General features: G+C 36.0%; 1 protein-coding gene across 1 annotated transcript in view; it reads right to left on the bottom strand.

Annotated features, from left to right (window-relative positions):
* Positions 1–21,490, bottom strand: part of EPS8 (EGFR pathway substrate 8, signaling adaptor) — a 188,123-nt gene that overhangs the window by 25,853 nt on the left and 140,780 nt on the right. Inside the window, exons 11-18 of the mRNA XM_079714738.1 lie at positions 20,878–20,951; positions 19,408–19,534; positions 17,578–17,666; positions 17,129–17,203; positions 11,245–11,393; positions 8,420–8,603; positions 3,815–3,948; positions 260–359 (exon numbers count right to left, since the gene is read on the bottom strand). Coding sequence (XP_079570864.1) covers positions 260–359; positions 3,815–3,948; positions 8,420–8,603; positions 11,245–11,393; positions 17,129–17,203; positions 17,578–17,666; positions 19,408–19,534; positions 20,878–20,951 — 932 coding nt within the window. The remainder of the gene's footprint in view (positions 1–259; positions 360–3,814; positions 3,949–8,419; positions 8,604–11,244; positions 11,394–17,128; positions 17,204–17,577; positions 17,667–19,407; positions 19,535–20,877; positions 20,952–21,490) is intronic.

Genomic DNA, 21,490 nt, shown 5'->3' with positions numbered 1-21,490 from the left:
CCAGAAGAAGGAAGAGGGCAAAGTAAGCCAAGAAATCCAACCCCACCCCCCAAAGAAACAAAAAACAGATAAAGCAGCTACCTCGCCTAAATAGATATAGGTGTCTATAATATGCTGTGTATCCTTGGTAAAACAAAATAACACTGAAGAATAATTTCTTGACCTCAGCATTTCTTTGAGGAAGGTTTAGGTATATACCAGAAAAGGAATACAATAAATCCACTTTATTAAGAGTATAAAAAAGGTAAAATTCTATTACCTCTAAAATATCATCCTTTTGAACTGAGAGCTCACTGTGGTTCCTTGCCACAAAGTCATACCTGGATTTGGCATATTTCTTGGGTTGTAGATCATAATTTCTACAAAAAGAAAGAAAAAAGATAATCACTCTGTTAGCTTTTCCTAAAGGCTGAAAGCAGAAGTAAAACACTAAGGCAAGCCAATGCCTACCAGAAACCATTTGGACAAGTTATTTAGATAGTAGTTAATTTTATTATATTTTATAGAGTATAAGAATATGAGTACTTAATTTTATTATATTTTGGAGATTTTACCATTAAAATGAACAAACTATGGCTAGAGTAAAAATAAATAATGCAAAATTACAAAGCTAGTTAGTGCTAAGCCAAATCTAGAATGCAAATCTATGAATTCTTTGTCCATTAAACCTAATATCCAAAATACTGCATATTGCTTTGTTAACCAGCATTTCTACCATGAAAGAACCAGGATAATGGTCAATGTTACCATTTTTCATAAAAGTAAAGGAGACTAAAGATAATGTCCAAAGTGGTAATTTAAATTATATGTTGATTTCATTAATTCAAGCAATGTCTTCAATTCATTAACCAAATATATATAAAGAAATTATGACTAAGTGTCAATATTCAGGAAAGCTCTGTCCAGTTATCCAAATTGCAAAGGAAGGTATGGATTAAGTACAAGAGCAATAACACTTCTTAGTTAATTTGTTAATTAATTAATTCACTGTAAACTTATTTTAAGAGTAAGAACGGGTGTATTTTTTTTTAAAAAAGAAAACTTTATTTAAAAACAAAATGCTTCTTTTAATCGTTAAATGACCATCAATAGATTTAACAACATAATTTAAAAATACTTTTATATAATATAATAAAACCTGGTATATCAACAACGTAATAATATTCTCTTCATTCCAATAATGAAATAATAACTTTAATTATTTTTTAACTAATTTTACTCCCTAATCTTCTCCTCCATTTACATCCCCACATTTCCTCTGTAAGAGAAAAAGCAGGAAGGTACTAATGATGTTTGGTCATCCTTCCTCTGTCAAGTGGCCATTCTGCTTGCCGCCCACCAAGATCATCTGGAATACTGAGTCACAGAGGGGCCTGCAGGACAGTTGTGGGCACAGTATATCTTGTCATCATAGGTAATCTGCTACCTTTTGGATAGTAACTCCAGGAGAAGAGAAACAGGAGCAAAGGAAAATCATAGCCTGTAAACCATATTGGCAATTTTTGGTATATTAAAAAACTAAGAAAATGTGGAAGAAGTGAAATTATGGCCAAATAATTATTATATATTATTAATAATGATAAATTTTAAACTGTGTTCCATGGATTTCCTACCCCTATCTCTAGTTTTATATGATCACGTTCCATTAAAATTTCATTTGAGGGGGATAAACGTGTCTCAATCACTCCAAGGGTTAGCAAAACAGTCGTAACTTCAGTTTTCTATCTTTCTCTCCTCCCTCATGTTCTCTCCAAATCACTGCTGATAACAGAGAGATGACTGTACTGTTTAGCAAAGGGAAGAATAACTCTCTGCCACTGTGTATATGAGTCAATGGGCTGGTTAAAAGAAAAGTTGACTGTAGTTCTCATTGAAGTCTTTGCTATCTTGCATGTCTCAGAAGTGACTGCCCAGCATGCACTTGCAAAGTGCTTTAGAATTTACAAATATTTATAGTTTATAGTTTCTTGCCCTCTATAGATTAAATGTGGGTATGACACTGACTATAGTTATCAATCTGAAAATCACACTTTGTAATTTTTCAGATGTACCAAAGTTTCTTAAGAGATCTAGAATGTATCAAAATGCATGGTCTCCGTTTCTGATTTGGAGTTATAGATACCCACCTGATACAGAGTGGACACAGAGATGGCAATAATCTGAGACTTCTCTAAAACATGAATTGCTTTCGAATAGCAGTAAACTATAATCCATCAAAGGTGAGGGTGCTAAATTCAATAGGTGGTTTCCCTAAATGACATTGTAATTTCACTGAAGAGTGAATATACTTCATATGGTATTTACTGCATTCCTGGCATGTAATAGAGTTTAAGATGAATAATAATTACTGTAAAAACAAATTCCAAACCTCTGTATTACATATCAGACCAGAACTTTCAGACAGTTTTTTCAATAATTATGACAAATTTTCTTAGCAACATCAATGATCCAGGTGTCTATTAAACTATCCAGCTCCTATTATAATAGCTCAGGAGAGAAATTGGACCCATAAAGGCAACTGAGATATACAATTTACTCCTTTTAAAAAAATTATTTCTCTGGCTAAATATTGACAGTCTTAAGATCTACATGCTTGAATATCCCTTCATGGAATTTCCTTCACTAATCTGAAATAATTTCTAGAATACTGACAGCTAAGACAGAAAAAAAGGAAAAAGAAAGTACTAGGATGAGGAACAAGTTTCTCAAGAAGAATTGTCATGAAATAATTTTTAAACTTCAGAACTGATTTTCACCTGTATCTCCTAAAAATTGAATCTACAATTCAAACTTCTTTCATATGTTGGCATTTTCAAAATGTATTATTCATTGCCGACTTTTCTTTGTACTGAATTTAATACGTTACTGGTGCCCTTAGAATAATAACTGTATAATTTCCGCATTATTTTACTTAAGCATTACCTCTGTTATCATTCCTGACAAAAAACCAAAATTTTAAATCCCACCTTTTTTAGATTCTATTAAGAAAAGAATATACTGAAGAGAAATGAAGGGCATGTAACACTCATAGTAAGACAGGCTTTGAGGTAGGAAAGTACCTCAAAGTGGGGTAGGACAAGCTCTTTACCCCACTTCATCTTAATGATCATTCTCCCATATCCTTGTTATCAATATTTCACCTTTTTTCTTTCTCTTATGTGTATGGGTTGGCCTCTATGTAAACCTCACATGCAGTTTACACTGAAAACAAGATTGAAAAAGTGACCCTATTTCAATTCAATTTATTTCTTCCCCATCTCAATTCTCCATTTTTGCCTATATTGAAATTTTGGAGAGAGAAAAATATGGGAAAATAAATGAAATGTAAAACTGGAAAGTGAATATAAAAAATCAAATGGTAAAAATGGCAAATAAGGCATTGATTCTGTTTAAATATTCAGTTTATACTTAGTTTAAATACTTCTATCTAAAGGAAGGTTTGTTTGTTTTTATTGGGGGAGATAAAGATGGAAATTATTTCCTTTAAAAGTTACAGAGCTGGAAAGATCCTTAGAGACCATCTGGTACAAACTAGAGAGTTTCAAAACAATTCTTCTTAATTCACAGATTCTGTCAGAGGCATCTTTTTAAAAATGGAAAGTCATCCAATGGCATTTGCACTAAGTTAGAATTATAGACTGGAGACTCTGCTCATCAAAGCCAGCTCTGTAAAGGAACAACTGAAACGTTAACAAACAATTAATAGATGGAAAGCTCAAAGAAGTAGTGAACAGTGCAGACACTAGCACCTCTATTTGCACTAAACCAGAGATAATCATCCACAGCACTCCAAATGATGCCCATGAAATGTTACCTATCTACATGGCGATGAGGAGTTGGCTTAAAAGCAACGGCGGCTTCCCCTTGGTCCAGATGGGGCCCTCTTCCATAAATGTTATTGAATACTGTGTACCCATCAGCTGGAGGATACTCTGATACACTGGAGTGCTGAAAGACAGAGGAGGAAAGATGAAAGGATCACCAATACTATTTGAATGAGCACTGACGTCAATTAACAAGAACCCTCCACTACACTGCGGTCAGTTTCATTTTCAAGTGATTGACCATTATATGTTAATAAATTATGAAATGAGGGTTTTTGTCAAAGACCTATTTATAATAAGAAAAGTAATTAGTGCAAAGACTAAATCTTAATTCAGGAAATATCCAATGCTTTTATTGTATAAAAGCAATAAATTCTTTCCTCTGGAATTTCAGTAATAGGTGATTTTGGTATTAGGCAGACTTTAACAGCTTGTATAAAATAAAACTGGTTTAAAAACAGCAACAATAAAACCCTTAACTTTTGCTTTCTATGTTTAAGAAACAGACCTTTAAAAAAAAAAAAGAAAGAAAGAAACAGACCTTTACCACTCTAGCAAAGTAAATACTATCACATGAAAATCATCTGAACTCTATGCGTTAAAATTATACCACCCTCTCTCATTATTCTCATTTTTTAAATGTACATGGACACTATCTTTTATTTTTTTTAAATGGCAGCACTATTATCAGATTTACTGTTAAGGAAAACACAGAAACGCAAAAACACATTGATCTTGACAGTCAATAGTCCAGGATAAGACAAAGCTGGAGTCACTTCTTTTTGCAGTTAACACAACGCAGACATGAGCCTAATGGGCTACCAGGAGGGAGAACCGAAATCTATGGGTCCCATTAAGCAGCATGGCTTTAAAGCTATGGGGCAAAAACAAAGAAACAAACCACAAAAGTTCATCTATGAATTTTGTATTGTTTCCTTATGTAAAATGAAGTATGGTGGATGCACAACAGACCCTAAAGCGTTGGAATTCCTTGGCTATTTCAATTGTTTATGGATTCACTGGGACAAAATATTTGAAATTGGGAATGTTTTAGAAAAGTTCTGAATGCACATTTACTGTAGTTAATTCAAATGACAAAGTTGGCAGGAGTAGGGCTGAGTTCATCCACAGACAGTGTAGGTGAGGTGTCTCCAATGGACTGCTATTGACGTCAAAGTACCCACATTATATTATTACTCCTGTGGAATATATATCAGGATTCTGCACTTGACATACAAATACAGATAAACAACTTTTACCATTTAAATACCTTAGCTTAAACCAGCAACAAAGTGAAAAGGCAATCTATAGCGTGGGAGAAATCATATACCTGATCATATATCTGATAAGAGGTTAATATCCAAAATATATAGAGAACACATACAACTCAATAGCAAAAAGCAAATAATCCAGTTAAGAAATGGGCAGAGGAACTAAAAAGACATTTTTCCAAAGACATACAAATGGTCAACAGGTATATGTAAGGGTGCTTAGCATCACTAATCATCAGGGAAATGCAAATCAAAACCACACTGAGATATCACCTCATACCTGATAATAGCTATTGTCAAAAAGACAAGAGAGAACAAACATTGACAAGGATGTGGAGAAAAGGGAACCCCTGTGCCCTGTTGGTGGGAATGTAAATTGGTGAGGCCACTATGAAAACAGTACGGAAGTTTCTCAAAAAATTAAAAATAGAACTACCATATGATTCAGCAGTCCCACTACTGGGTATAATACTGAAGAAAATGAAACTAGGGTCTCAAAGAGAATTCTGAAGCCCAAGGTTCACTATAGCATTATTCACAATAGCCAAGATATGGAAACAACCTAAGTGTCCATCACAGATGAGTGGATAAGTAAGATGTGGTATGTATGTATATACAATGGAATATTATTCAGCCATGAGAAGGAAGAAAATCCTGCCATTTATGACAACATGGATAAATCTTGAGGACATTATACTAAGTGAAATAAGAAAGACAAACACCACATGATATCACTTATATGTGGAATGTAAAAAAAAAGAGTCAAGCTCATAGAAACAGAGAGTAGAAAAGTGGTTGCCAGAGCTGGGGGTGGGGGACAGAGGGAGAGGTTGGTAAAAGGGTACAAACTTTCAGCTATAAATGAATAAGGTCTAAGGATCTAATAAAAATGTGGTGGCTATAGTTGATGACACCGTATTATATAATTAAAATTTTCGAAGAGAGTGAAACTTAAATGTTCTCAACAACAACAGATAAATATGTGAGGAGATGGATGTGTTATTTAGCTAGATGGGGGGGGGAGTCCTCTCACAGTGTATACATATATCAAATCATTACGATACACACTTTAAATATCTTACATTTTTATTTGCCAATTACACCTCCATAAAGCTGGAATTAAAAAATAAAATAAAGAACAAATGGCTTAATTAATTCAGTTTATCACTTCCCTAGGAGAGACCAGAGGTACTACATGATCAGGCCTTTTTTTTTTTTTTTCGTTAAATGCTGTTATAAAAGGGAGGAGTTGAGGAAAACAGAATCACCCACGCCTTCTGCCTGGCTCTGAACATAACAGTGAGGTCGGACAGTATAAAGTCACCGGGTCCTGAGAGTGACTGGGAATATTAGAAGGGAGGAGAGAAATGATGACAAGTGACTAACTGTGATGACTACACAACAGTGCTCTGGGCGGCTGCTGCTTCAGAGGAAGGAAAGAAGCTGAGTACTGCCACCCATATTTGTCATGTCTTGTCACCTATACCACCAGATCCTGAATCACCCAAGTCCTGTTCTGAATGCATTTATTATAGGTGCAATAAAGTATGATAAAATCTCTCTTCTGGGGATGATTGCATGTTACACATTTTTAAGTCACCATTACTTTGGTCTCTTTTCCAACAAAACCTTAAGGTATAAAATCCCATAGAACTGCTAGCAGGTGCTTTTCAATTCATTTTTTTCAAACCTCTGAATAAGTGCTTAAGCCATAAAATGGACAATACTTTACAACAGGAAAATGATAACTCATTACGAGGAAGCATTCTCAATAATTCTTCTTTTAAAGTTACTTATTCTCTGAGAGTAGACAAACTTTTACACTGGAAGCCAGAACACATTATTCTCTCTTTAAATAAACAAATTGAAAAAGAACTCACAAAAGTGAATTTCTGAGGAATACATTATAAAGTGGATATATTTTCTTATTTAAGATATGAGGACTGTAAACTAGAAATTTCTATGATTTGAAAATACTCAGCTGTAACAATAGCAACAGCAAGTGTATCATAATTTCATGTTTGATTACATTTTTTTACTCTAGAAAAGTTGCCCTTTACGAGGAAGGAAAATTTATCGCTATGAGGTCTGAACTATAAAATACAGTTAGGGACATATGTCTGCTAACCTGCACCCAGAACTGCGAGGTCACCTTCTTAATCATTCAATCAGAGGGGAAGGCAGTTACAGAATCCACCAGTACCATTATATGCAGCCAGAGGAAAAAAAAAATTACAGTAGAAAAATATTACTTTCAGAGAAGTATATTTACTTTATTTTTAAAGTTTCAGAATTTAAGCAATCTTCTATAACACTATGGCTATTGTTGAAAGAAACGATTTTAAGAAATTTAATTTATATAAATATTTCTCCCTAAAAGTGAGGATATACTCTAGTTTCCTAATTCATTCCTTGATATCATATTTGCCACATTGTAAATACCCACAGGGATCAGAGAAGATTAATCTAAGGAATTAAATAAAGGAAATGAACAGGACTTCAAGGAGGACCTGGTCATTAATTTTCTGTTGCTTCTTCAAACTAGACCTCATTCATCTAACTCCTTGGGTTCGGATCATCCTTCTTAGTTTGGTTCAGCTTTAGGTAGGGTTTAATTTTCTTTTCTGTCAGAACAAGAATTGTCATAGAAAAATCATTTTTAAGGAATGTGAAGAGATAATCATACCCAATTTCAATCCCTCGATTTGCTCCCCCAATAAATCATAATCTAAAGCTTACTAAAGATCATAAAAGATACACTATATTTTATGATCTCCTCAGGATGTAATAGTGTTATAAATCATCATTTGGACCTGGGACTGGAGTCCAGGAGAAGCTTTGGCCTTCTAGCCAGGCTGATAGGACTTTGGGAGGTTTAGAACGAGGCCAAAAAATAAAAGAAAGAAAGAAAGAAATGGGACATTCAGGAAAGAGCTGCTTGGGAGGGGCTTAAAGGTCCTGGGTCAAGGAACTGTCTTGAGGGTCTGATGATAGGAGAGGAAAATAGAAAGAAGAGGCCAAGCAGCAGTGGGGCAATTTCCTGATAAGCAGGGAAAGTACACAGTCCAAAGGATGGCATCACCAGGGCTCAAGGAGGAGAGCTGGCAGGCTGTGAGGTGTGATACGGGCTGGGTTTGGGCTTCACAGGGAAACAGAGCAACCGTCACCATGACAAAGAGGTGAGAGGTACCTAAGAGCAGCAGGACATCTAGTCATTGATTTGAGAACAATCTTCAGATCAGTAAAGTGAGAACTCACATTCAGAATTACAAGAGAACACACAGATTATTGCACTTCCCACAAGAGATGATATTGAAAGACTACCTCTGTGGATAATCTTTTTGTTTCTTGCTTGCGATGATGTTCTGCTGCGTCTGCCACAGACTCAGGCAGTTGATAGAGATCCGGCTCCACTGATGCTCCCATGAAGTTCAGCATCGGGGGCTCCCAACCACTGCGGAACCGTGGGACGTAGGGTGGGATAAACTGTTCTTTTGGCCACTCTGCTCTGCAGAAGGACATTAAGACATACAAGCAGCAAAATTAAGAAACACCTCCATGCTAAAAACCATCTTCAGTAAGGCTAGCCACAAAAAAACAAAAACAAATAACAACAAAAACAATTCACACCTAGTCTGCCCTCTTTCTATCCAAACAGAGAAAGTAAACATGTTTATGCTAGTATTCGATGCTGATAGAATGAACGGAAGTCTGAATTCTGCTTTATGATCTGCTTTCGCTACATTGCCTCAATTCTCCATTAATTCAACCTTTTAACATAAATATACATCTTGGACAATTTGAGAAAGGAATGTGAAGCTAGAAGTCTGGTAAGTACTTAGGACATAAGCTTCTCTAAGCATCAAGTAGTTTCTGATCCTCATCTTTCCCTTCACTCCCCTCCCATCATCATGAAGACTCCTGATATGAGATGTATTTTTCAAAGGACAAACAGCAGACAATATTCTTAAGGCTCATGATCTTTTAAGTTATGAAGTCTCCTAAAAGGAAGCACATTACTGATTTTATAAATTAAATGGATCAGCTAGGTTTTCATCAGTAAAATCAAGTTAGTATTAATCTGTAATATAATCATGACCCATTCATTACTTAGTAACTCTGAGACTTGTTCCTATAAACTCCTAATCACTCATGAACCACAAAAATAACTGGGAGAGACATTATTAAATTCTGCTAAAATATGTTGTATTATCTTTCACACATGATTTAATTCTTCAGGTTATACTTCTACTGTGATGAAATGATTCAGGTTATTATGTTCCTTTATGATTCTTTTTTATCTTTATGAGTTTTTAAGTTGGTATATTCACTTCCTAATACTCTAAATAATTAGGATCTGAAATGACCATTTTCTCATGTCAAGGGCTAACAATATGAGTTCCTTTTGATGTAGCTTTCCTAATAGTCATTAATTTTCTCATTCTGAGGTAGGACCCAAGACAAAGAAATTAAAAATCCTGAACTATTTTAGTACTATGAGATCTGATAAATTTAATAGGGTTTATTGGGAAAAAAATGAAAAGATCCCTACCTAGGCTTACCATAAAATCATAATCTACATAAATCTAATAGATTTAAGAAATCTATTTAACCAGTTTTTAGAGAGTATGATATATAAATATGATACAATATGCTACATTAATATATAAATAATATGCAGAAATAAATGTAGATAACATTTTCAATCAAAAAAGCAACAAATGCAGTGCTCTTAAAGAATCTTCTGCTTGGTAAACCACTCCATGTGTAAACCATATTCCAACACAAGCAGTTGCCAAAGTCCAAAATATAAGTGGGAATGGTTTATATATATTTCAATAGAAGAACAGCAGAAAAAAATTATGAATTGGCCCGTTACTTTCAGGCTAGCCTAAAAGCATTACGAAGACAAACTTCCAAGTGACCATACTGAATGATTTACTCTAAGTAGTGAGAGAAATAAAAAGATTCAAATAAATGAGGAAAGCAGAAATTATTTAATCACATATAATGAAATGAGAAATATTTTTATAACTTGCTTGGCTCGGCAAACTTGAATTCTGCAATTGTTAGTGATTTCTTTTCCACAGTCACCTTACTGACGAGATACAATTCTTAAAATTATCCCCTCCTCTTTTCCATTCCCAGCACCATGGTTCTAGTCCCAGAGAATGCTGATTAATAAGGAACCTCTACTATTGCATTATCGTCCCAAGGGGCCTCATGCCTCTAGTAACTTTTGTCCATGTCCTTATTAGACTCAATGACCAGACTGATCTTTCGAAGGTCTGGTTGTGTCGCACTCCCATTCACAAAGCTATTGGTTCTCCGCAGCCTACAGAACCATATTCCAGCTCCTTAGCGTGGCACTGGGAGCCTGAACCCAGCCCTGCTCATCTTTGTACACCTCATTCATCACTATTCCTCTGTTCCCCATTCTCCACAATCCCCCACTACCCAAAGTCTATACTCCGGCTAAACCCACATTCACGCTCCATCCTCTTCACTTTTGCTTCACTCATGCTGCTCTCTCTACTGAGCAGGCCCTTTCCCTGCTACATATTTGTGGAAATCCTACTCATCCTGCTGAAAGGCAGCTGAGCAAAATAATTACAAACATCTATTTCAGGGCCAGGTTGCCTGGATTCAAATCCCAGGTCTGTTGCTTACGAGTTGTGTGGCTTTGGGCAAATTACTTAACCTCTCTTTGCCCCAGTTCCCTCACCTGTAAAATAGCATAAAAATGGAACCTATGTAAAGTACATGGAAGAGTGCCTAGCAAACACTATATGTACACCCTTGTTTATACACATATACCTACTAGTGTTATTATCTGTTGATTTTAAATGCCAGCTCTTCTTTGAAAGCTAAGCACCCTCTTCTCTAAACCCTCTTCCTGACGGCTCCATCTTGCCAAGTGACAGCAGTTTATTTATGAGTCACACCTAGTACTCATCGTACCTTACACTGCACGCTTCTATGTTCTCCACTAGACCTCCAGCTTTTTAAGGGTTTAGCCTTTTTCATCTACAACACCTACTCCTTCATACATAGAAGGTTAAATAAATTTCTCAGTAGATTCATGTACTAAACAAAGAACAATACTTAAAGTATTATAGGTATTCAATGCTAGACTCATATATGTTTACCTGGCTTTCATCCACGAGTCTCCCAATGACACCCACAGCTGCCTCTCATCGACATTGACAGTGTAACTCAAGAAATCGATTGTGTCCTTAGTCAGTAGGGGGCTGAGTACTGAACTGGCTAGTTCAGGACCTCCTGTTGCCTGCACAACCTAAAATGGCAACAAATCATTTTTTAGCAAGAAGATGATGATTATTTGTACATTTTCAAAATGTGTAGATAAAAAACCCATGATAAAAACAAGCAGTTTTTATATACTCAAATTAAATCTTCATCCAGATCAATCTTTCCAGCCCAATGGTGCCTAGTAATCTAAAATGAAAAGTTAATAGTTTAACAACTTTCATAGGATCTATCTATTGGCTTCATATGACTGTACTTTCCCTGGAAAGTACTAATGGCTATCCAGAGAATTCTAAGTCAGGTGGTTTAACGATTGCTGCCTTAAAAATAATATATGTATTTCTACTGGAAAATCTATTATGTCAAACTTGAAAAATATGGTTCCAGAAATGAGTAATTCAGGGAGAAACAAGGCTCGAGTTAAGTCTATGGCTGTGCCTATAAAGACGTACAAAAATAAAGGATCCAGAGAGAAAGGTGAGAGAAAAGATGAGAACTGGTCCTCTGAATCTATGGTATTTCTTTCCAGAATTTAATTCTAGAAAATTGCCCTGATTTAAAAGAGATAACTTAATGATTAGCAAAAACAAATAAGCAGGTGCAAATCTCTGATAAGCAAAATGATGATAAGTAGATGTCTGAAAACTGCTCCAATTTTATTACTCAGGGGCTATTTCCTGGTTAAGGAATGGTAATCTCCTAGAGCAGAAACCAGAGCCCTTTTATAAAAATCTCACCTTCCCAGAGATTCGGCACAAGAATAAAGAGATTTTTTTTTTTTTTTGAATGGCTCCAGCCCAAGAGTCAATTTCTCTCCAGTCATCCAGGTGTGCTGAGCCTGCTGTGTTGTTTTATTCCTTTGTGTCTTCGCACATGCTGTGTCCCAGCCCCCAGAAGGCCCTTCCTCATCATTTTAAATAGAACTCTCCTCCGGTAACACCTCTTCTGAGAAGCCCTTACACTGAGAAGCCCAGTGTAACTCTGAGGCACCCTGGGGTCCTCAAGCATGCATATCAGCTACCATGCCATTGTGACTTGGGCCGTATTTTTCAGTTCTCCTCCCTTGAGAACTTGTACCAAAACTTATCTGACTTTGAACTGCAGAAGACACAGGGTTAGGGGAATGAAGGAGAATAAGTGAAAGAAAAGATGAAGGATAAAGGAGGTGCGTAGACGCTTATTTGAGAACAAAACCTACCCTGAAAGCCTGGCATAGTGATTTTTTTTTTTTAACATCCAAGCCCTATAAGCTCTAATAAATAGGCAGGAATAACTGAGAGGGATAGTAAAGAAGTAAAGAAATATTACAGACCTTTGGTTTAACAGTGGGAATAGGGAATGGAACAAAGGAAAGTAAATAAAAGGCTGTGGGCCATAGTTCCCTCTGAAAAATGTAAGTAGGTAAATAGGTCTGCGTGTGTGCTGTGGGTACACTTGCGTGGAGATGCTGAGGATACAGGGAAGGACTCACAAGGTTTAAAGACACTAAATTTTGTCTGACTGGTAGCAGGCCCTGAATTAATGTTCCTTTCCATCTCTCTTGTCCAAGTGAAATGTCTGGGACTCCACAGACAGAACACTAAAAGAAGTTATAGAAGTACTATGTTTGGGAGACCATTAATAAGGGGTCATTTTTGAGAAAAGAAAATATAAAATAAAGCAATGTTTTCAGATCCATAGCCTGATCACAAAGACTAGTTTTTGCGTGTTAGGGAAACCAGTCTCGCTATTTTATAGTTCTACTCTGTGTAATGTCTAGATATCTACTTATGATCTGTGAAAGACTTGTGAAAGGAATGAGAAGAGGTGGCAAAAACTGCTTTCTAAACAATACTTCCTAACATTCAAACTAAGATAGTATCACGTGTTGAAGAATAAAAATTTTGTTAATGAGCTAGCATCACTTTCTTTGCATATGGATGGCTTTGATCTAATTTTTAAAGGAGCTTAAAAAGCAACAATTATTCAACAATAACTAAACAAGTAGAAATTGGATACTCTATGTATAGCAACAACGTGTGGAAGCATTCATAAATTATTGATGTAGGCTCGGACTTTCGCCTTCCAATTGCTTATCACCCAGTTCTGACATCCATGCTGCTAAGGTTACGTACTTCCCTATGTTTGTAAGCAATATTCATTTCATATTCTACTTCAGGTCTTGTCTAGTTACCCTTGGGGAAAGAAGGATGAGATTTATCCCTTTCTGTGACTTGGATTCTTTGTCTCATTTTTTTCTGATAATCAAGCAAAACCTATGAGAAATCCTTGAATTTGCTCCATTTTTTATAATGATTAAAGAACTCAATGACCATGGTCTTCATATGATCTAAATCAAATTATTGAAATTTATCTGCTTCACAGTTACCATTCTTACCCTTTAAAAAAAATCATGGAAATAATCACACTACTAACAATTATCATTACTGCTATTATTATTCTACAAAGCAATTATTTGCTCTTTTGACAGGATGAACCATTCAAAACCACTCCACATGGGCTTCCCTGATGGCGCAGTGGTTGAGAGTCCACCTGCCGATGCAGGGAACACGGGTTCGTGCCCCGGTCCGGGAAGATCCCACATGCCGCGGAGCGGCTGGGCCCGTGAGCCATGGCCGCTGAGCCTGTGCAACCGGAGCCTGTGCTCCGCAGCGGGAGAGGCCACAGAATTGAGAGGCCCGCGTACCGCAAAAACAAAAAACAAACAAAAGAAAACACTCCACACATCCCTGTCTTGGCCCATCAAATAGGAAACTCTGTCCTCCAAGAAGTATTTAAAAGAAAGAGATTCTGCCTTCTTTCCATTCCTCTCTCACTTGCCCTCTCCACAAAAGGAGGAATGACCTATCAAATTTGTGGTCTTGTGGAACTGTAGAAAAGGGTGATTTGTAGCCCAGTCTCTTTTGGAATCTGTCAGTGTGTAAGGCCAACAGCTGTTCCATCTGCTTTCTGTTGCCGTGCTTTTCCCAAATCCCAGCACTTTTCTTTTTGCACTCAAATGTTATTTCAGCTAATTCTCCCAGCTGTCCTGTGGACAAGATGGTGGTATATGTTAGCTTGGAAAAACCACTATTAGACCGTTTGCAAATATAAGAAATAGAAAATGGGAAGGGAAGTATATTACTGTACCTATTTCATTAAACGTATAAGAAAAGAGCATACCTGGGTACTGAAAATCTAGAAAATGAAAATGTGTATCTTAGATCCCAACCTATGAGACAAGTGGTATAACCTTTTGCTGGACAAACTCATGGAAACATCCAGCTCCTTCACAGAAGGAATTGTTCCCAATGCACCATTCTGTTATCTTCAAAAATTATACCTTATGTAAAAAAACACATGTGCAAGAAGGGAGTTTTCCAGGGGAAAATCTGTATTATGTACATATCACTAGACCTGGCACACATGGGCCTCCCAAAGACTGATAATTGTCCCTCTAATATCCATTCTGATAATTGTCCCTCTAATATCCATTCTCCTCTTCTCCCTTCTAGAAAGAGAAACCCCTACACTTTAGATGGACACATAGCCACTCTGGTGGAGACTACATGCCTTTGGTGTTAGGGATGGCCATATGAGGAAGTTCCTACCAACCGGATAATAGCAGAAATTGTCTAAGTTTGGAGTCACCTCCTTAAAGACAATTCTTTGCCTTTGTACTACTGTTACAAGGACATGGAGGTAAGTCAGCTTCCACCACAGAAATGCCTGACAGAGTATCTCAATTCCTCCTCTTGGAAACAGTTTCTTCATTTGGCTTACAGAATACCTACCATGATATTCCTGTTTTGCTTCTCCTGACTTCCTGCTTCTTCTCACTCTTCTTTGCTGGTTCTTCTCACTCTCCAATCACTGAAATTACCTAAGGTTCCATCAGCCCTTGTTCTTCTTTATTTATCATCACTCCCTTGGTGACATCGTCCAATTTCTTGGCTTTGCATGCAGGGGATTTATAACTTTAGGCCTGATTTCTCCACTGTACTCCAAATTCATACATTCAACTACCAATGCAAATTTCTCCATCTGGATGTAAGTCACTTTTGACATTGTCTGAAGTGAATTCCTTACCTTCTGGCCCAAACCTGTCTTACCCACAGTCTTCGCCATCTCAGTTAATAATTAGTCCATCCTTCCAGTCTTAAGCCAAAACTTTGGAGATATCCTGGACCCTCACATAACACTTCCAACCTACCAGCAAATCATGTTGCTTCTGTTTAATAACCAGAATGAGGGACTTCCCTGGTGGCGCAGTGGTTAAGAATCCACCTGCCAATGCAGGGGACACGGATTCAATCCCTTGTCCGGGAAGATCCCACATGCCGCGGAGCAACCAAGCTTGTGTGCCACAACTACTGAGCCTGCTCTCTAGAGACCGTGAGCCACAACTACTGAGCCCATGTGCCACAACTACTGAAGCCCACATGCTCTAGGGCCCGTGCTCTGCAACAAGAGAAGCCACTGCAATGAGAAGCCCATGCACCGCAACAAAGAGTAGCCCCCGCTTGCCGCAACTAGAGAAAGTGCGCACACAGCAACGAAGACCCAATGCAGCCAAAAAAAAGAGAAAAGAATTAAGAAAGTAAATAAATAAAATTAAAAATTAAAAAAAAAATAACCAGAATGAAATCTCACCACCTACAATGTTACGTGGTCCAAACAACATAATCTCCCATTTGGATTATTTCCATAGCCAGCTCAGTCCCTTCTTCCCTCAAATTTCTAAACATTGCAGCCAGAGCAATCCTTTTCTGCTGAAACCCCTCCCAAAGTGTCAAAGGTTTCACAATCACCTATAAAGACCAATAAGATATGTCCTCCTGTTTGCTGACCTCATCTCCCTCTAGTTGAGATCTCCCCCCTCATTCTATTCAAGTCACAGTACCTATTTCTTCCAAGAACATGACTTGTATGTTACCATCTCAGTGCATCTGCATTAGCTGTTCTCTGTCTGGAATTCTCTTCCTTCAGAAACCCACATGACTCATTCCTCACTTCATTTACTCAAATGATACCTTCTCAGTAAGTCGTTCCCTTAACCAACCCTATTCAAAAAGTATAATACTCCATAACACACACACACACACACACACACACACACAGCACTCCCTGTTCTCCTTCTCTGCTGTATTTTTCCACATAGCATTTATTTTGGGTGAATTATTTATATATTATTTAGGTTATTGACTGCCCCTCCACACTACAACATAAGTCCCGATAAGAATTTAAGTGTTTTGTTCCTATGCGAAGCACATAGCAGGCTCTCAGTTAATATTTGTTGAACAAATGAATGAATGAATAAGTGATTGAATCAGAGATAGCTCAGCAGATGGAGGAACACCTCACTGAAAGAAATCTGGACCTCTGAGTAACTTCATGGAGCAAAGACATCCATCCAGCATTGGACTCCTCACACCTAGCTTATTTTGTGAGAAAGAGAAAATTTTCTATATTGTTCAAGCCATTTATATTACATACTAGTATATACTGGAACACTAGTATCCAATAAATCTTTATTTCTTTTCATTTCCCTAGCTCTATCAGAGACATCAGTTTCCTCAGCTATAAAATAAGGTGTTTGGACTAGATGATTTCTAAGGTTCTTTTCAACTCTCAAATTTCACATCCTCAGTGTTCACAACAGATGGCAAAAGAAACAGTACCCATGCAAGGCAATGAAGAAAGACTGTCTAGATAATCTAGACAGACACGTGGGGTTGAAAACATGCTAAGAATAATTACTTTCTTAAATTAATAAAATCTTACCATATTTAATGGAGTAAATAAAAAATGAACCAAATCTGCAGCACTAGGATTCTGGATGTGAGACTTCAATTTGGCCTGTAACATTAAAAAATCAGGCAAACCCATTACTATGATGTAATCGAGCCAAAGGTAGACATTCAAAAAGGTTCAACATAGACTCAAAGAAGAGGTTTTTACTACTAGTTTCACTTTTTTATATCTTAATTAGCAAGCGTGAGTTAGATTAGGAGAAATTCATTTTAAAAGACTGGAGTCATTCTTTTCTGATTAAATCTCTTAGATATACAGATTTTTGCAATCTGCTCTTCTAATTAAAGGCAAATCAAAACACACATACAAAAAAATCTATAACAACAATTTAATCTCTTAATTTGATCAGGTACATCCTGGCTACACTTTGATCTCTTCCGTTTGTTTCTCTTAATTGTATATAAATAAATAAAACTTACCAGAAGGTTAAATCCATGTTTAAACTTTTGGAAACAGTCAATAAATAAGTCAGGAGGTGGAGGTTTTGCCCTCAGTGTTAAAACACCCTCTAAAGAAATAAATGGGAGGAGGGGTAGATGAGAGCAAAGTTCCAAGAAAACTTATTCAATGAAAAAAACACATTTATGTTTGTAAAATTTGATGATCACATCAGATATCATTCTACCTAGTTACCCTCCCACATCTCAAAGTCTGACTGTAACAAATCAAGGTGATCCAACATTTGAAATGGATTCCTCTACCCTTAGACACTACCAGATTACTCATCAATTCCATAAATTTATATTGTAGCCCTTCTATGTACCAATCATTGTGAAGGCTATACAAATGTATAAGTTACAAGCCCTACTCTTAAAGGCCTTAAAATCTATAGAAGACATGAATCAGATAAGTAACAGAGATATGTCAACTGAGAGCTTAGAAAGAGACTACAGATGGGGAAATGTATTCTTAAAGATGTTTCATGGGGAAAGCAGCTTTTAAGATGGGATTTGAAAAGTTTGTTCCAGGGCAATTTGATAAGAAAAACATCATGGTTGGATAAAAATGCATTAGCAAAAACATGGAAAAAGGAAATTGCATGTACATGAAACAACAAACATAAAAGCAAGGAAACATGAGAATGGAAAAGCAGATCAAGGTTAGATTGTGAATGACCTTGACTGCCAGACCTCAACCGCCAGAGTTTGACTTATATCAATAGAACATGGGATTAACATGCTTTCCAGCAGAAGAATGAAGTGACCAACTTCGAGCTTTAAGAAGATTGTCCTCACAGAATGGAAGACTAAAGCCTTGAGGGTTGCTTAGAAAGCTGGGTAAAAAATGAGGCATCTTGAAGCAGTGCTGGTTATGAAAATGAAAAGGGAAAAAACTGGGTACAAGGGACCAAAAAAATAAAATCAATGTTGGTTATAAGCTAGAGAATGGACTCATAAAAAAATCTTTGAGTTTTTGAAAGCCATTCAAATGGCTTTGAATCTGGATGACCAAGAAGATAGTATACCCTTCGTAAACAGTACAAGAGAAGTAAGTGGTTTGAGACATCAGAAAGCAGTAATACTTGATTTCAGAATGTATGGAGGTGAGGTATATCCACATACATCCATCTAGAAAACAAGTCTACAGGTCATATGCTTATGATATAGACAGAGCTAGACAAAGATTTGGAAGTCATGTGAAATAAAAGGAATATTAATTTACTATTCCCTTATATATTTCAATCTATACCATTTTGTTCCATAATTATAATTTTATACATTTTGAGGTCATTTTAAATAGCTGAACCACAGCATACTTAAAAACTGCTTGTAGGTGACTTGAATGTACTGTTTGGTGTTTTGTGATAAGAAATTAAAATCCGCTGACATTTTAAACTATTTTAATGAGAAAAGTCAATCCTTTTATTTAACAAAATAATGAGGTTCTATATTTACAATTAAATAAATTCAAATATGGGAAGAATGGTGCTATGACTTTCTTTAACAGACATTACTTTTATGATGACTAATGAAAACTATAGACAGATGGTCACTACTGAATCTCAGAGTCTCTGTAATTTAGGTAAAGTGTCCTAGAGTCTTTCTTTACTGTAGCCAACTTGGGATCAAATGGACTCTTCCCCAGGCTCATCTTAATCTCTGCCTACATCACTGGTGCTATCTCAAAACCAGAAAAGGGACCTTGGTCCCTGGTCAATGGAGTCTTATTGAACAGCTCAGAAGGGCAGAAACTCTGCCTAGCACTGGCGTTCTGAATGGTCTTTAGAAGGTTAAGAAAATCCAACTTACCTCCTGGTCCTTTCTTTTTACCTTTCTTAGTTTTCTTCCTTTTAGAAAGCTCAGAAAATGCTTCAGCTGCTTTTTGGAGTTTTGTGATAAAAAATTCAATGTCATCCAAAATGTGGTTTAAGATTTGCTGGAATTAGAAATTACAGAATAAAATATAAAACAAAAGAAAACTATTTTTGCCTTAGCTGTACACTGTGAAGGAAATCAGAAAGTTAAAAAAAAAAGAAAGAAAGAAAAGAAAAAGGAACCCCTCCCACATGCAAATTTCAGGTTTATCACTAATTCTAAGAAAAGTTTTGAACTAAATATACCTGTGGCTAAAGTCTAACATTTACATTTTTCTTTAGCTTAATTTTGTTCTATTTTCAATACCATAATGAAAGCATTCACAATATCGATTCAGATTATTAATTATTTTCAATTACTCTGATTTTTTCATTGTGTTCGCCCACATAAAGTTAGGGGGAAAATTTCCAAGAATCAGTTTGTTAGAACAGCACTGAGCATTTCTGTTTTTCTAATAAATTTTCCAGTAAAGCATTGACAATGTTATTTCATGGAATTAAAGGGCTCTAGAGTGTTATGATAACCTAATAAACACATAGATAATCTGCAATAATAGGCATTAATAAGCATTTCTTCTGGGTAAAACAGAATTAATGATGCACTATGCTTTCAGAGATCATGAGATCAACTTTGATTATACTATATTGTATATTATAGTATACATATTATATTATACATACTATAGTCTTACTTGACTTTCTCTTTTATGTGTGAAACTTGACATTCTTTTAACTAAAGAGTAAAAACTGCGATTAAATAAGCTTTTAAGTATTAAATAAAGTTTTAAGTATTAACAAGTAGTACTGTGATGTAAAAATTAAATTCCAAACTTCAAATTCCTCTAAATATTTGTTTCCAAATAAGCTGAGAACATAAGTAGAGTATAAAAAGTAATTATGCTGATGTCATATTTTATGATTATGTCACAGGACATTGTCATTCTGAAAGGAAATTACTATGGATAAATAAAAATAAATATAGCCTTATCCTTTATAAAGCATTAAAATGTACTTACCTACCCTTAAGAAATGCCACATAACTTTTACCTTTCAGGCATTATAAAATATTTTAGAGCAAATGCCAGGAAGACAAATTTAGAAGATATTTCAATCATGGGTTACAAACTATGAGAAAAGAAAAACCCCTCAAATCTTGATAATTCAGCTTAAATTCCTTTGCAAACCAGTTGATATTCTAGTTTATCACAGCCTTAGTCTACTAATTAAATATTGGCATAAAGGCAAAAATAGTTTAAAAAAATAATTCAAAGGGCATAACCACCACTGGAAAGAGAAAATATAGTTTCCACAAAATACCTTTATTTAAATCAACTTAATTTTCCCTGTTAATAATTTTTCCTCTTAAAAAAAAAGCCAATGATATAAAGATGACTATTTCACTTACCACATCTCTGTCAATGCGAGCTGCCATCATCTCAGGTGTTTCTTCCTGCTGATAATAATGCCTTTGTTTCTCAACTAAAGAAAAGAGAATCATATATCTTTTAACCTGTTGCTTAAGTGATACCAATATAGATAATCAAACATGCAAATTGGCTAGAAAAGAGCATCATTTGCAAACGGAAACACCTCCACTGGGTACAAAAATCAAAGCTATGCCCATCACCTCTGACATGCATCCTTGCTACCACACTTGGCAGAGCTGCAGTACTGGCTTTCCATTTGTATGGGATTGATTTACACTGTAATTTCCCCTCTATTCTCTCTCTTTCCAAAGTCAGCTGCCAGTGGAACCAACCCTAACTTAGTACCCTTTAATTCCTACACAAGAAAAAAATATAAACCCACACTAAGCACCTACTTCCTAAAATGGGCCGACTAAGTTCTAAGTTCTAAAGCTCCTAATTTTCATACCATCTAACATCATGACAACAGTAAAGCTTTGGGGGTTCTGATAGTAAAGTGCTTCTAAAATTGTAGTCTAATTAAGCTTAAAGACCACAATGCTGGGCTCATTATCATTTTAAGCCATAAACTTTATAAGTAGAAATACCTAC

This window comes from Hyperoodon ampullatus, assembly GCF_949752795.1.
Source record: "Hyperoodon ampullatus genome assembly, chromosome: 11".
NCBI lineage: Eukaryota > Metazoa > Chordata > Mammalia > Artiodactyla > Ziphiidae > Hyperoodon > Hyperoodon ampullatus.
This window is presented reverse-complemented; position numbering and strand designations above follow the sequence as displayed.